The sequence below is a fragment of the Mya arenaria genome, chromosome 3, assembly GCF_026914265.1.
Source record: "Mya arenaria isolate MELC-2E11 chromosome 3, ASM2691426v1".
NCBI classification, from domain to species: domain Eukaryota; kingdom Metazoa; phylum Mollusca; class Bivalvia; order Myida; family Myidae; genus Mya; species Mya arenaria.
In genome coordinates, this window is record NC_069124.1 from 41,992,977 (window position 1) to 42,010,636 (window position 17,660).

Here is a 17,660-nt window from a genome sequence, read left to right on the forward strand (position 1 = left end):
CTTACGCTTTAAGATAAATATGTTTTTCGGCAGTTTCCAATTAATTGAGATGTGTTATATTGTGAGATATCTTATATGACTGAATTGAAGGCATTGATGCAAAAATCAGCTGATTCTGAGACACAAATTAAAAGAAAAGTCAAAACTGTCAATCTGTGAGAGTGCAGCTTTAATTAAAAACTTATAAGCCTTTATGTCTGTCCTGGCTGGCGACAACGGAGAAAACATAGTCTTGATATGTCTCTTGATATTGAGACTTCATATAACTCGTGGACAACCTATCCAAGTGTAATGCAATTGGCTGCTGTTTTTTTCTGAGAGCCTTTGGTGTTATTTTCTATGAATGGCGGTTGTCCCAAAACAATGTCTGACCCAGAAAGTCATTCGTTTCCATGTAACTTGGTACAAAGTTATGTGCCGATGTTTAAAACAGCAAAGACCGTACCTCTGGCATTTTGCTTTTGGATGTAATAAAACGTTAAACTTGTATAAGAAAAAGACCTTTGAGTCATCCCGACATACATCAGGTCGGACATGCGATTTAAAAAAATAAATGGTTTGACACAGAGTGAAAAGGACAAGTGCATTATCTTGGGATCGAAAAGAAAATAGTTTAACGCTAGATATTTTTTTCTAAAATGGGCGCAGATATAGGTAAAGTGTGATAAGTAATTTGCGGAAACAAACATAGCCAGACTAATGCGACAGAATACAACCATTCTGCAAGATTCATCTTTTTATCTATTCTGTCTGTAAAATAAGCCTAGGAACAACTTGGCTTTGTCCAAGGCAATTACCTACCCTACCCTTGTGTACATATGAACATCATATCCTAGTACCAATGAAGCAAAGTTATAGATCAAATGAATGAAGATTCTGTTTTCTTTAGTAAGATATTGCAAAAGTCCATACCCAATGTCAGCCATGTGTTGACCGTATTCGTTAGCGCTTTTGAAAAGAAAGGCGACCTAAAAAGACAAACGATATAAAGCTTCCAAAGGCCCAGCAATTAATTTCATTAACAAAGTAATGCAATAAATAAATTTGTGTTTGATTTCGATTTCTATGACAGACAGACAGAAAAACAGACAGACGGAGAGCCAGCCAGACAGCCATCCATCCAGCCAGCCAGACAGCCAGCCAGCCGGCCAGCCAGGCATCCAGCCAGACAGACAGACAGACAGACAGACAGAAAAACAGACAGACGGAGAGCCAGCCAGACAGCCAGGCATCCAGCCAGCCAGCCAGCCAGCCAGGCATCCAGCCAGACAGACAGACAGACAGACATACAGACAGACTGACAGACAGACAGATAAATGTATTTTGATGAATGTCTTATACATTGCTACAACATTACTAAGCAAGCTTAATGGATAACACAACATTACACAACACAAAAATGCAACACTTCATGTTTTTTTCAATTTATTCCATCATAGAAAATAAATAAATAACATAAATATAATACAAGATAAAACTATTGTGTATTGGAAAGACATCACGAATCTGAATTCATCAGATAGAAGTTCTCTGCCTATCATAAATCTAAGTACAAAACACAACAGGCTAAGTTTACACTGATTAAGACTTATAATACTGAGCATGTGACACAATATGTATAAACAGTGTGACTGAGAACAACACATGTTTTATATTTAACTTCAACAAGCGACTTTCATACAAATATTTACTTATAATCTGTGAAATATGCTGTCATATGGACCAAAAAAGGTATAGTGACAGGCCTCAGCCCAGTTCAATTGTCAAGATTACAGTCCATATTTCACAGCATATTTCATAGCTAATAAGTAAGTAACTGTTTATGACATGATACCGTGAATGCTGGCATTTGTTTGGGAACACAGAATTTTAAGGAAGTTTTAAGCTTGTCACTGACTTTTTCAGCTGTCATCAGAAATTAGAACTGCAATAATGGAATTTTGCAAAAATAATGAATTATGCACCAAAAAAAAACTTTGTTCTATGTTCCTGTGGATTAACAAGTCTTGAACGTGGTTTGGTTAAAGGGTCATTGTGTATTTCTATTAAAAATAGATAGACCAATATATTTCAATATTGACTTCCGAGTCCTGAAAATCCCAGTTTGTATTTATTTAAGGCTCATTATTGTGTTGTTGTTTTTTTGTGTGTATAAATGATTGCAATCATAAAAAGTTTATGCATAGATCATGTAATAATTTCATTTATTGGTTTTAAAAACAATTCATTGTTCTTATCCAATAAAACTAAAAGAAAATGATGAGCAATAGAAAAAACTTAACATTGGAAAAAGCAGGCTTTTCACATAAACATCATACTAATAATTCAGTCCTTAAATAATTGCATTTATTTTGTAAACAAGAGACTAACTATTTAAATTTAGTGCTCAAAGTTATAATTACCAAATGTTGTGGCAGTGTTTTCCAATTTCGCAGCTTATTTATTTTGGTAAATGAGCAGCCAGCCGCTATGGCTTTCAGGCAGATCAGCTTGTTCAAATAGAGGCCGAGTCAGTAGACAAAACATTTAGTCACTTACTGTTTTTGAATATTAAATCAAAATGGTGGCCCGGGGTTCAACAGGCCCAGACACATTTTATTTAATAAATTCTTGTTAACAAACACTCAACCTATACATAAAACTGACTAAGAATGTATGGCAACAAAAAGGGTATCCATAACAAGTATAATATTTATCAGACTAGCATTAGAAAAGAAGGTACTACCCAGCCAGTAATCCAATATCTGATTGATGTTGGCATCTGATCAGAATGTTGGCAGATTGGCCCAATGATGGTCTGAGGATGTTCCGATATTAACATAATTATCTCGTAATGTGTATGAGAACACTGTAGCTATTTTATAAATTATATATTTGAATAACTTAAACACTTTTAATATACATTAAATACTTTTTTAGTGTTTTTTAAACAAATCAGAAAGCATAGAGGTCCAACATTGGATGGATATATTTTGAAATATCAGATAGAAATATTTGAAATATATCGGTCTGATATCTTTCTGATATAGGAATGCTGGTTGGGTAACATATCAAACAGATTGTAACATTGGTACATAAATGTGCTTAGGACAGAGTATTATAACACAATTATGACATCGTCAACTATGACATCATCAAATACTTGCAAATATATTTTCAACTTTTTGTTCTCATTTTCTAAAGATTGGATTAAAGAAATGTTATAATCATTTATAATTATCTTCGATTGAAGAAATGTTATAATCATTTATAATTATCAAGTTTTTGATAGCAACTCCATGATTATACTGCGTTATCAATATTCTATAAACAGTCTACATTATTACATCTATCATAATAACAACACATTAATGCAATTAATGCACAATTCTTAATTTACTCTAAATCCATTAAAAATTGATATAGAAGATATTTAAATTAGTGTTCATTCAACACCAATTTAATTAAACATTTCTTTCAGAATTGATAAAAACCAGCAAAAATATGAGAGTTGGATTTCTTGTGTGCATTGAAATGCCTGCGCGTCAAGACTTATTATCATAATTATGGTGAAAAAATACTGCATCATACTTGTATATTTTAAACTATTTACAATATCAAATGTGTTTCTATTTTAAAGCCATATGGTGAAATAAAAAAAATTAACGATTCAATCAATAGCAAAAAAACATATGCAATTAAAGGTATTTTCTACTGCTTTAAATAACTATAACCTTACTGCAAATATTGAATTTCATGTATAAGAGATCAATCAGAATATACACTGGTATAAAAGCTGTTAGACATTAAATGATATTAAGTTTCCATAATTTTGATAGAATATGCACAGAAAGCGTGGCAATAGATTTCGACAATGTCGGTGCTTTCCTAAAACAGGTCTGATATCTATCATTAGTACAACATAATCATTGAAAGCTTTAGGTAATAAATCATGCCAATCCATTAGTATGAGCCCGAAATTGTTCCTAATATCACATATTTATGCATTAGACATTATTTATTTTAATATTTGGTTCCAATCAACAGTTTTATTAACATGATTCATCTTTTAGAGCCTAAGTTTGGCATGAGGGTACCAATCAAGTTAAATTCTTTTACCTCGACCAGTTCAAGAGAAGGGTGATTGTATCTTAAATTGATCTCAAACTAATGGTCATGCTGTACAGGCTTAAACTTTTGCTGCCAGTGCATGAGTAAGATATTGCATAATCAGAAAAAAAAAGTTGAACTATATCATTAAAGGAGTAAAAACAAATGAATATTTTTGGTACAACCAGTCCAATTGATTTGAATTGCAAAATATTACAATAATGTATTTTTAGAAGAATTATTTTAAATAATTATGTTCTGTCAAAGTGTTTGATCTTAGTAATGTAATTTTAACACAGAAATAATCTTGATTTTATTTCTAAAATGCATTAAAACATCTTTATTATGGATTTGCTTACCTTAAAGCTGCACTCTGACAGATTGAACGTTTTGACAACTTATTATTTTTTTTGTCTTGGAATGAGCCAATTTTAGCGAAAATCCATGGAAACCAGTTATATAAGACTGCTGATAAAAATTAGATTGCAGATTTTTATATTTAAGTTCAAAAATTGATGTTTTGTGCATTTTTCTTAAACAGTTAGTAACGGTTTAAGCCATAAAACATAAATCTTCGAACGGAAATATGAAAATCTATGATCTGACTTTTTGACAGCAATCTTATATCATTGGTTTGCAGATATTTATGCAAAAATTTGCTCTTTCCAGAACAAAAATAAAAAAAAAGTTGTAAAAATGGTATATCTGTGAGAGTGCAGCTTTAAAGTGAATATCAGATGTATTGGTGTATTTTTATAGATCCTCTATAGCAATACTTGTGCAAAAATCTATGCTATATATTAATGCTATCACATGAATTCATGTGATGCTGATGTCATTTCATGTTCGTGTTATTTTCTACATAACAATATTTTTATTACCAGTCCTGATGAATGCCAAGATGGCTGAAACAATGTTATAATAAATGATTAAATGTTGATGATGGGCTTCTGTTATAATATTTGATACCCATAAATTAAAAAAACAACCTTATAACAATTAAATCATTATTATGATGTTTTATATTCCGAAACTGTATCTATTATCTCAATAACATTACAAAACTGTAATTAATTTCAATTAATTGATTTGTCAAGAAAGTAAACTAAGTCTCAAAGATTCAAATTTAAAGCTCCACTCTAACGGATTGACAGTTTTAACATTTCTTTTTTCTTTTCTTTTTTTGTCTCTGAGAATCAGCTGATTTTGGTATCAATTGAGTCATAAATTATGATGACTCACAATGGAACAGGTCTCAATTGTTTGGAAAACTTCCAAAAATTTAAATTTCTTGAAGCATTACTCACATTTATAGCTATAAAACATCAGTTTTCAAAAATAAATATGGAAAATTGCTACTGATCTTTGGTCAGCAGTCTTGTATCACTGGTTTCTAGACATCTACTCAAAACATGGCTTATTCAAAGACAAAAAATAAAATAATAAAGTTGTCAAAACAATCAATATGTGAGACAGCAGCTTTAATATTGAAAAAAATATTATTATACATAAAGTACAATTGAAGAACACAGGCACTAGATATCACAGCACTTTGCGCATATATACAGAAAAATGTGCAAAACTCCACTCCTTTAACACTGCATGCGTATGATGTGTTCTTTCAAAACTGAACATTGTTGTTAAAACAATTTAACATCTTCATTGAATTGATGTTTCTGGTCTTCAAGAACACCCAAATCTCAGGCCAAGACCAGACACAATTTACAAATGAGTGCAAATAAATTTCTTCCTCTGGAATGTTATAAAGCATAACCAGTCAACAAGCAGAAACTGCTGTCATTTTATAAACCATAACAGGTCAACAAGCAGAAACTTCTGTCATTTTATAAACCATAACAGGTCAACAAGCAGAAACTTCTGTCATTTTATAAACCATAACAGGTCAACAAGCAGAAACTGTTGTCATTTTATAAACAACAACAGGTCAACAAGCAAATACTTCTGTTACGTTTTAAATCATAACAGGTCAACAAGCAGAAATTTCCATAATATGGCAGTAAGGAAACTTTTATGGGAAACATAAGAGGATGTACATGCAATGATACAAAGTCAAATTCCTCAATTATTCGGTAAAAAATGTGTTAGCCATCTGGGCCTTTTTAACTGTTATGGGGAAGACACCCTAGCCCTTTTTTTTTTTGGGGGGGGGGGGGGGAGGGGGGAGTGAGTGTTGTTTTTCAATCATTTTGGGAACAAATGGAGCAAAATATCAATAAAGCAGTAAATAAAATTATATCACTCAGAAAAATCATTTAATGAATCGTGAGATAGTAAAAAGCAAATATGAAATTAGGGAATTTCGGAGGATATTTTTTGGGGAAAAAAGTAGGACCTGCCCTTGGAGAATAAGCAGGATATTAGCTATGGCAAAGAAAGGTTAAAAGGCCCTGGCATTTAAAAAACATTAAAAAAGTATGCACATTGTTAAATGCAATTTGAAAACTATATTAGTACAAAATAAGTAAAAATTTAAATGTCGAAAAGAAGTCTCTTGAGATTTCTTGAACTTACTTACTGAGAAAATCTCCATGAAGTATTCATATTTCACCTATTTCAATATGATCGCAATCTTATTGCAAGACTTGTAATGCCTTCCATTTCTATATTGAGTAAAAAGCGACTAGAACTTAGCCTGGATATTCTGGTTTATAGATACAATAAATGTATGTTGGTGTTCTCATGGTTTGTCATTTTGTTGTACTAGTTCTGGTATTTTCCTCCCAGGTGGCGTTTCCCATTCTTGTACGCTGTCTCGGTTTGCCTTGCAACTTTTCCCGCTTTCCATAACTCAATCTCGGCATGACCAGTCGTCAGCTCGGAAGCAGATAGTATCATGATTAACAATAACATATATGCACCATTCACTGCTAAGTCTTTTCCAAGTCTTCTAAACACTTTTTCATATACGTCTGACTATCACTCATATCTGAGATGGATGAATACACCATTTCATAAAATATCTGAGGCCATATTTTGATCAGCTCATTTCGTTTCCTGTCTGTAAATATAGCCTCTTTAGTCATTTCGTTCACATAACTCCTCGCGAAAGTCTTTTTACCCTGGGCGTCCTGAAAGAAGACATAAGAAGCCTGCTATCATCTGAAATTAGTCCCATATCTATCACTAAAATTAATGGAAATTATCGTGGTCCTTCGTGGCCATCACAATCTATTGCTCTTACAGAGTGCCTATTACGCCAAAGGTAATAAAACATTACTGCATCTATCACAGAATTTATGAGCCTCAAGCATGTACGTCAGGAACACGCTACCATAAAAAACTGTTTGGTCAGTGACTGTAGTCTTTTATCATGTACTAATAAGTCTGACGTAACTTATTTTACGTAAAAAAACAGGCTACCATAAAACTGGATATGACCATTGGCTTTAGAACCGCAAAGATGTCATTATTAAGAGGTTGCTTCATGGACATTTACATTTCTGAGAAATATCCAAGATGAACAATGTTTTTTCCAAGCAAAAGTCTATCCAGTATTTTTGTTTATATTTCTTGGCAGATTGGCAAAGTTCATTTTCCAATTACCTCTGATCTGGTGGAGTGACCAACTAATTAGGCCTAACCAATGCATTAACCTTTATTCTTACTTACCTGTAACTTGAATGAGTCTATCCACCTGAAATGTATACTCTGCCTTCCCCACAAAACTACACCAATTTGACTCACCTGTGATTTTAAAGGGTCCACATGGAATGTAAACCCTGCCTACCCCACAAAACTGCATCAACTTAAGTCACCTGTGTTTTGAAAAGGTCCTCCTGCTGTGTTAGCCCTGCCGTTCCAACAAATCAGCATCAACTTGGCTCACCTATGATTTGAAAGGGTTCACATGGCACATATGCCCTGCCTTCCCCACAAAACTGCATCAACTTGACTCATCTGGGATTTTGAACAGTCCACCTGGTATGTAAGCACCAACTTTTACCACAAACTGCATAAAATTCACTCACCTGCTATTTGTAACAGTCAACCTGGTATGTAAGCCCTGCCTTCCCCACAAAACTGCATCAACTTGACTTACCTGTGATTTGGAAGGGTCCACCTGGTATGTAAGCCCTGCCCTTCCCACAAAATCTCCTTGTGTTTTGTCCAACTTCAATGACCCATCAAGAACTTTCCGTGACTTTTCCTCACTCATCGTCAGCAGCTGTTTCCGTCTGAAAGACAAAACATTTCATGTGAAAAACAATTGGCGAAACACAAACATCTTGTCTGAAACAGAAAACATTTTGTCTGAAATACAATAGACGAAAATACAATTCATCTGAAATACAAAAGGTTTTGACTGAAATGCATAACATTTGGCTATGACGGATTTCTGCAGATGATTCATGCTGTGAATTGCCAAAATTCAAATTAATACCAATAGCCAAATTATTTGAACTTTCTCTCGTAACTCTCTGAAATTTTAAGATAAATGTATTATTTTCATACTCTTGAAAGGTTATTTCAAAGCAATGCAATTAATATTCATCTGTGAAATTGAAAAAAACAGTGAATCTCATTCATTAAAGTATCATTCTGCAATTTAATAATAAATTTTAGATTTTGAGATCGAAATTGGAAAGATGAGACTGTAGTATAATCTTGATAGATAGCTGCATGTGCCTCTTCTTTCATCATCATCAGATCTCCAAGAATATTTGTAGAATAAGCATTATTGCACTTCAAAATTTGAGCTTCAAGAAATTATAAATTATTACATAACATCTATAGCCTTTAATAATCTATTGATTTTCAATACCCTGAATCATCTTTGAATTTAAAGATCTTGAAGCAGCACTCTCATAGATTGACTGTTTTGACAACTTCTATTTTATTTTTGTCTTTGAATGTCAGCCAATATTTATATATATGTCTGGAAACCAGTGATATAAGACTGCTGGCAAAAGATCAGATCACAGTTGATCATATTTATATTTAAATTGATGTTTAATGGCTAAAAGCATTACTAACTTGTAAACTTTGTAAAAGGTTAACAAATAATTGAGATCTGTACTATTGTGAATTATCTAATTCAACTGAATAAAATGCATTGATGCCAAAATCATGATTCAGAATTTCTAAGACAAAAAATAAAAAAGGTCAATCTGTGAGAGTGCAACTTTAAAATTATGTATGTATTTCTTTAGACCTTTTGGTCAAGGATAACCCACAAAAGTACAAGCACTTATTTCCAACGGGGTCCTTTTGTTTTTGCTGAAGGGACAGCAGGCTGAAGAGACAGTGGTGGGATACAAGGAAGTCCGGGTGCTATACCCTAGCTCTTTTTTGAAGAGACCCCTTGGTTCTTTATCATGCTCAGTGTAGAGCACCGATACACGGGGTACAACTTTCCTGGGTTAAACCAGTACTGAGTACACCACTTTTCCAAGCGCTACCCTTTAGACGTCAGCACCAGGCAAGGGAGCTACTTGTACCAACTTTTAACGTCTTTTGGTATGACTCGGCCGGAAATCGAACCCATGACCTCCCGCTCTGTAGGCGGACGCTTGTTTAAAAGATTTTAATAATAAAATTTCTTTGACTTTTAAAATTGAACATTATAAACATATTTCATGGTTAAACATCATTCAAAAAGTACAACATATATACAGTATGTGTCAGAATAATACATACGACCCATTCTTGACATGGTCATTTGTTTGCACAGTGACAAACTTAAGTCCAGCCTTCTTAGCGTTCACCATTTCTTTCATGTAGACGGATTCCTTGTCAATTAGATAATCTGGGCACTGTTTCCCCTGAGCAGACCCCATACAACTCATATACGGTGAAATTTAAGGTCTTTGATTGGTCAATCTTCAAAATATAACATTTTCACTTTGAAATTAATTGATACTTTTGTCACATTTTGTAAATTTAAAATCTTAAATTGTTAACAAAGATTGGGGGACAAATTTCCTCAAACTTGGCACATTTTCTCATTGTCATAAATCCATTCTTTCAGTTATCACTTTCCATCTTAAAAAGATTTTAAAAAAATGATCAGCCTATACTTTTCATCGATTATGAAACAAAACATTACATTCCAGTTCAGTTTCACAATTTAAAATTGTCAGTTTTTTCCCCAGGTCTTGTAACATCATAGTTGGGATGTGTAATATCATAGTTTACATTGAAAATCTGATAAATCTGATAAATATTTAGTTGAAGTTTTATATATATCAATAAATACGCTCCACACTTGTTTGCCAATTAAATCCTTTAAGACCTCTTTAGATCATTTTTCACAAAATCTCATTTTAACAGATGTATCTGTATCAAAAGACTAGTTATATTATGTTTAAATTCCATTATTGGTAAGAGCACTTAAAGATCTACACTTCTTTAATACCATATAAGTACCAAACATGTGGTTAAGATATACACCATCGCATTTGTTTCACATTAAAACCGGTCATTGTAACAGCGATTACGATCAACATGTATATTAACGATATTCAATTATTTTTTGTGCCATTTTGAGAAATGACTTGATAGAACTAATTTGTCGGCCAGCTAAAATAACAGTAGCCATTTCAGTATTTTAAAGACACAAAACAGCTGAATACGGTGGTTTATAGACAATATAAAGGTCTGATACTATCGATATGTTTCCCAATTACAAGGGATCTAACAAAAGGCAATTATTTTTTGATAGTATCAAAAGAACTCATTCAAGTCAGTAATATGAATATAACCCACTAAAAACCGATACACTGTTAATCTATGTATATGAAAATAAATAGGATTATATCTTTTTAACGCATTTAGTCTGTTATAAAGGTCATTGTGATTAATGGCTTAGATATTTGACCTCTGAAATTGTTTTTACATTAATCTTAACCCAAATGTTTAACCATTTAAAATACCTGCAGCTCATTGTTTAAGAGTCTGGTTATTTTTTTGGTTTGGTTAATAAGTTGGCCAAAATATTTATTGATTGGTCAATACTCATCCAAAAATTTAATATTAACCAACGAAATCATTTTCTACCAATCAAAGTAGTTTGCCTCACACTAGACACTAGAAAACTTCATGATGATCATGTGTACCAAGTCTCAGACCAATCAATCTTAAACTGTAAAAGTAGTTTGCTCTGCTTTGCAAAAGACCCCTCACCCTCCCAATTATGACAACTATAAGGATGGTGACTCCAATGGATACCACCCTGAAAATTAATGCTGTAGGTATGAATATTTCTGGCAAAGTATACCAACCATTTGGTGATTCCAATAAACCTCTCTTAAAAAATCTGTTTATGGGGGTAATTAACAAAACAACAACTTCTCAAACAAAACATAATTTTCTTCACCAGATATGTTTAAGTTCTGCTATAATACACTTGATGGTTCTGATATTGGCCAGAACCTACACTCAAAAATTAGATCATGACATTATGTTCTGGACAATATCAATTGTTCCAATGAATATCTATTATCAACATTGATATAATAACATCATGACAGAAATGAATGCAACATAAACATACGAGTGAGAAGACCATCCCTAAGAATTAATGTTTTCTGCCAAAAGGTATGATTTTTTCCAGCTAAATATAGAACATTAATACAATATAAAGAATATATTCATCACTGAATCAAATCCAAAGACATTTAGTCATGACAATATCTGGGACAGTATTATTTCCCAGTCTCTACGTTCATCGATCATTTGTCATCATCTGTTCAAATTTAAGCGCCTCAAATGGGAAGATAATGACATAATGGCTGCTAAGACAAATCTTAAAACCCAGCTTTAACATTTCACTGTCTCTTATTCAAGACTTGAGGAAGTTACAGTTACAGCAAAAACTTCTTGATTTCACTTTCTTTGTCTGGAGATAGTCTTTAAGGTGTTCCACCCCTAATGGAACATATATTGGATAATTATCTGTTTTGAAGTGTATAAATAAAACATTTTCGGAGATCTGTTTAAATATGTGTTCCACCTCTATTTAATGAAGCATATTTGGTCACTATACATTTAAAGGTATACCAACCCTAATAATCATATTCAGATATCCATTTATGGGTGTTCTAATCCCAATGGAGCATATTTGGAGCCCTTGTGTTCCAGCCCTAAGGAAGAAATTGATCTTAAGGTCCAGGTTCAGATCTTCACGCCTGCTGACCCAATGTAATTAAAATTTGATATGGAAAGGGTTTCTTTTCACATTAAGAATAAGTGAATCATTGACTCTAAATGCATTGTAAACAAAACAAGAGTGCTACAGAGTTAGCACTAATGCTCATCTGTTGTTTTTCATATGAACAAGGGGCATATACCTCAACTTTGAATTAAGCCAGAGATTTGAGCCTTACTTTACATATGCATGTTATTGCTAGCAAGGTATGAACTTATGTACGAAATTTCAATTAAATATCATGAATGATTTTTTGAGTTAAAGATTTTGCAAAACGATGTCGCATCCTGAATGACAACGACAACAGGTCTATCACAATATAAGGACTTTTTTTGACAAACATGCTAAAAACGTGCCTTTTTCTAAGTTGAATTTAAAGAAAATTGACAATGCTGTTACATCAAAGATATGAAAATAAGCAAGAAAAAGACCAAAATAATAAAAGCATATGAATAAATTTGATAACATAATAGAGTATTCAAAAGATTTCACAAAATTAAAAAAAAATCACTAAGAAGCTTTAGGCAGGCATTAAAAATTTCTCCCATTAGGAGATGAGTACCTTAAAGCCAAGTCTATTTAAAGTGCTATGAACTTGTACATCACAGAACTGACATTATAATGTCCCTACAGGGGGTAATCCTAGACCATAATGTGTTTACATCCCACAGGCTTATGATATAAATTAGGATTTTCAGAAATAAGAGGTTTTGGGAAAGGGAAGGTTACACAAACTTGCCTGAAAGGTTTGACTTTTTTTTGATAAGTGAAGACATATTTAGAAAGCCTATGATGATAAGTGCATCCGGGAAATCATAAATTACAGCCTTTTTTGTAATTACATGTACTGATGTCTCTACTGGTTTTTCAGTCAATATCTTCCAAAACTCATGACTGTTTAACTCGAAATTGTAAAAAGTATTTAATTTTTGTAAAAAGTATTTAATTAAATACAAACACTCATAAAGAACAGTTATACCAAAACAGGTATCTTGTTGTGGATTTAACCAAACAACTTTGAAGTACAAAGCCCCTTTTCCCAGCCACCCATGGTCTGGGTGCCCAACATCATTTGTTCGGAAAATTAGGGGCGGATTCAGGAATTGCCATCAGAGGGGGCGAAAACTTAGGGTCAAAACCTTTTGACACTCAGTTCTCTTTCAGAACCAAAATGTTTACAGTTTAAAAAGTCAGAACAGGGTTTGGTGGTAATTCATGTAGAAAATTTTACCAATTGCTAGTTAAAAATGGTGCAATTTTTAGCGGAGAGTAATTTATTACTTTTTTTATTCCCATATTGAAAAAGTAAACTTGGACAATTTTATGGGCAAACGAGCGCCTGGTGCTCCCCTTCCCAAACAGGACACACCAGTGGATATTAGAGAAATAGTTTGAAAGTTTGAAAGTGAAAGAATGAAATTATACCTTGTCTCCCCTAGTAGGGACAGGAGACGTGACTGTGGAAGCTGCGATGTTGTCATGTGAGATATGGCACCAAACAACTTCTCCGCAGCCAAAACATCCGACGCAGTAACCTGTATGTTAAAACAAGAACATATAAATGTTTACATTATAAATAACTTAACTAAATTATTTTGTACACTGTTGGAGAGTGTTCTTTTCATATTTTTCTTTTCATTAACTGCCATGTTGGAACAGTAACTAAGTAAATGGAGCTAACCATGCAATAACTATCATGCAGATAAATTAGAACTCTATTTGCTTATATTAACACTAGTTATTCAAAGTCGTCCTAGACAACATGGTACAAAACATTTACTTCACCCAAAACCGTTGTGACTGAAATTGTACAGCTCCTAATGAACTGCTTGTGTTTAATTTCAATTACTCGGGAAGCAGTAGCAGTAACTTCTTCTTATTTAATCTTGCAAAAGTATATCGTTCATTGCCGAACGAAACGACCAATTAGCCTATTTATATTCTTAAGCTTTTTTGTCCTAAAGGAAATCAAGAATGCTTGCTGAATCATCTCACCAACTTTGAATGACAATTACAGAACACAGGACAATGTTGACATTTAAGATTTTTTTTAAAAAGCAAAGAAGGGATTAATATATAGTTTGTCTGTTTTTGTAGAAAAAGAGGTTGATGTATTGTGGAAGACTTGGTGTTCTCAGATTCTTTTAGAAGTAGAGCCCCTAAAGTTAAAAAATTCTTCATTCAAGAAGTTTTAATTTATCAGCTAGTTATTGCAGGGTTAAGCTCAGGCATTTTGGTTACCGTTAGTTTAACCAGATATAGATAGTATGAGCAGACAAAATGCTAGGCAAAAGAAAAAAGCTTGCCTGGTATTGAAAGATTATATCAAATAAGGGACTCCCTGTCATATTATATATAATTATGCTGAAATATTTGCCTCTTCAGAGGTCATAAATGACAGCCTGGACCTCACATCAAAGTTACTTTATATCCACTTGGGCATTACAATTTTCTTACACTATATCCACTGAGTCATATACTCCTGTTATTATAGTAGACAAACTTCATTAGGCAGTAAGTATGTCTGTAATATTTGAGTTACCTCCCTTACACTAACAAAATGTAAAAGGAAGGCCATCATTGAACTATCTCCCAACACAGACAGACATTCTTTATAGCAGGTCAGGATTTTTTAAAGACTAATATATATGGGCCTTGCTACACAACTGCGTATTGTCTCTGGTAAAAGGTGAGTAAAGTTTCATTTGAATATTTTGGAATGTTTTTTTAGATAACGGCAAGGTTAAACAATTAGCGTGCAGATGCGGACAGCAACTACCAAAAAAACAGACAAGCTTAAATCCTTTACTTAAGTATCAGGAGAAACATTTCATGTCTGGATTGCCACTGCAAATTCACAATTTGTTTTTCATAATTATCTTACTTCAAGTCAATTTTTTTTTTAAACGGTAGAGTGAGCTAGCCCTCTTCGTCACAAGCGTACAAAGCAGGGCTTTTTCTGCCCATTTTGGGAAAAAGACCCTAGACATTTTGGGAAATTTTGTGTCGTAAAAATGCCAAAATTGGGAAATTTTACAGTTAAAAGAAAAAGCTGTCTAGTCTCCTGCAATTAGGTAATGATTTAATATTAGTTTTTTTTTTTTCCCTTTAAAAGACCCACAATGGCTGAAATGTCAATCCTTGGGGTGTAAATATCTATTGCAATAAATCATGACAGATAATATTTCATATTTCCGATCTCTGAATGTGATGAAAATCAATGATTTCTGAGTTCAATTACCAAAAAAACTTCACAGGACATAATATATTAGGATGTTGAAAATGAACCAGTACAGGTAAAAATATTTTTTTTTTGGATTGGGATTTTTTTCTGAAGATTGGGAAAAATATCTTATATTTTGCTTTGGGAATGGGTCCGATAGTCGGACCCGTGGGTACTATAGAAAAAGCCCTGCAAAGAAATGTGCAGAACACAATAGTTATCATATATTTTTTTAAATATTTTTGATTTTGAAGAACGAAATTTATTTAAACATAAACCATACCTCAACATTATTAATTTTCTTAAGAGCAAAATGTGCGAGCCGGAAGAGAATGTATGACCGCCACAGAGTGTATCGAGTGATGTTATTGCCCTCAAGGTTTATTGTGAGGTTGTCTAAACGCCGCAGGCTTGTCAGCGCATTTATCTGCTGGAAACTGTGTATGTTTGTTGAACTAAAGACTATAGTCTGAAATGACAAGATATTCTTTTAACATAATGGCTAATAATGCAAGATGTCAGACAGAGAAAACTGTTTATTTTACATTTAAATAAAAACATCAAACCTTTTCCAACATTATCACAAATGAATTGTTTTCAATGCAGAATGTCAGAAATAATGGCTTGGATTCAATCCAATTTTTACTTACAAATTTATACAAATTATTAGCTATTAAAGTACAGTGTTTAACGTAATTAGAAGATTTTTGAAAGTCCCAAAACATACATAAAAAGAGAAAAATTAATAATTTTTTGTAACTTACTGATGGTTCCCTTTCTTAAGCTGCACTCTCACAGATTGAAGGATTTGACAACTCTTTTTTTGTTTCAGAATCAGCTGATTTTGACATCAATCTTTCAATTCAGTCATAATATGATAGAAATCTCATTTGCTTCGAAAACTGCTGAAAATCTCATTCTTAAAGCGTTCATAATGCTTTCAGCCATAAAACATCAATTTTCGAAAGAAAATATTTAAAACTGTGCTCTGATCATTTGTTAGCGGTCCTATATCACAGATTTTCAGACATTGTTCCGAAATTTGGCTCATTCCACGAAAAATTCACAGTAAGAAGTTGCCAAAAAGGTCATATGACAGTCTGGACTTTACATCATAGTTGCTTTATATCCCATCTGCGCATTACATAATTCTTAAAATATATCAACTGAGTCATATTGCTCCTGTTTGTTATATTGGAGTAGACAAATTTGGCATTTCATTAGGCAGTAAGTATGTCTGTAATATTGATAAGTCAATATCTGAGTTACCTCCCTTACACCTATAAAAGTCACAAATAGAAGGTTTTCAAAAGAATGCTTCGTTTGCAGGTGCCCAACAGTTGGGAAGTTTGTTAAAGATCAAGACAAAAACACAGTAAAAAGTTGTCAAATAGTCATATTGAGATAGTGCAGCTTAAAACCTAAAAATTTAAAGTTTTTCTTACTACAGGGTTGGTAATTGTATACCCACCTGTGTGGCTGGAAATCTTGTCCGTATTTTATGGAGATGTTTCCCGATGAATTCAAAATCGATAAAGTTAAAGACAATAGTGAGAACAGCCCCTGCTGCCTGGATCCCCCAGTTCCGGTCCAGCGCCTCAAGGGATTGGGCCCCATAAAGGGTCAACGTGTCCCCTTCAAGGTCAGCAAGGTTGTTAAGGTTGGTGCCCTTGTCATCATTTCTAAAATAAGATTGGGACATTTAGAAATTACAATGGTATGAATGTACACTATGTGTGCTAGTATAGCTTATAAATTATTCCCACAAGTTAGGCGGTGCTGGCATTTCTTTCAAAGTTTATCAAGAGGTTCTATGATTTTAAGCTAATGAACATTGTTATTCAAGTTTTGATACAGTCTTGCAGAGCCCAGGCTAGCCTTGGGTGACGCTTTTTTGAGATCCATGTGAGCCCCTCTCTCTTATCTCAGTGATATACACTAATTAATACAGAGTGACCTTAAACTCTTGCCCTATTACATCATGGTCTCTTTGTAGTTCAAAACTTATGTTTTTTATTGTGAATCAGGTTATAACAACATAACATTAATCACTTTTTTCATTGGAGCGATGTTGCCAGAGAGTGTGGTCTTGTGTTGTGGGGGAAACCGGAGTACCCAGAACTAGAAAACTGACCTTTTCAGCTTTGTGTTCACAAACAAAAATCACATGCGCCCAATCCG

The 17,660-nt window shown here is 33.3% G+C and overlaps 1 protein-coding gene across 8 annotated transcripts in view; it reads right to left on the reverse strand.

Annotated features, from left to right (window-relative positions):
* Positions 1 to 1,408: 1,408 nt before the first annotated feature.
* Positions 1,409 to 17,660, reverse strand: part of LOC128228286 (leucine-rich repeat-containing protein 49-like) — a 70,282-nt gene continuing 54,030 nt past the window's right edge. For all 8 annotated transcript variants that reach the window (XM_052939509.1, XM_052939506.1, XM_052939504.1 and 5 more), the window contains 5 exons: positions 16,951 to 17,161; positions 15,763 to 15,948; positions 13,682 to 13,791; positions 8,150 to 8,285; positions 1,409 to 7,178 (listed from right to left, as the gene is read on the reverse strand). In XM_052939509.1, the coding sequence (XP_052795469.1) occupies positions 6,978 to 7,178; positions 8,150 to 8,285; positions 13,682 to 13,791; positions 15,763 to 15,948; positions 16,951 to 17,161 (844 nt within the window). In that variant the 3' untranslated portion in view covers positions 1,409 to 6,977. The remainder of the gene's footprint in view (positions 7,179 to 8,149; positions 8,286 to 13,681; positions 13,792 to 15,762; positions 15,949 to 16,950; positions 17,162 to 17,660) is intronic.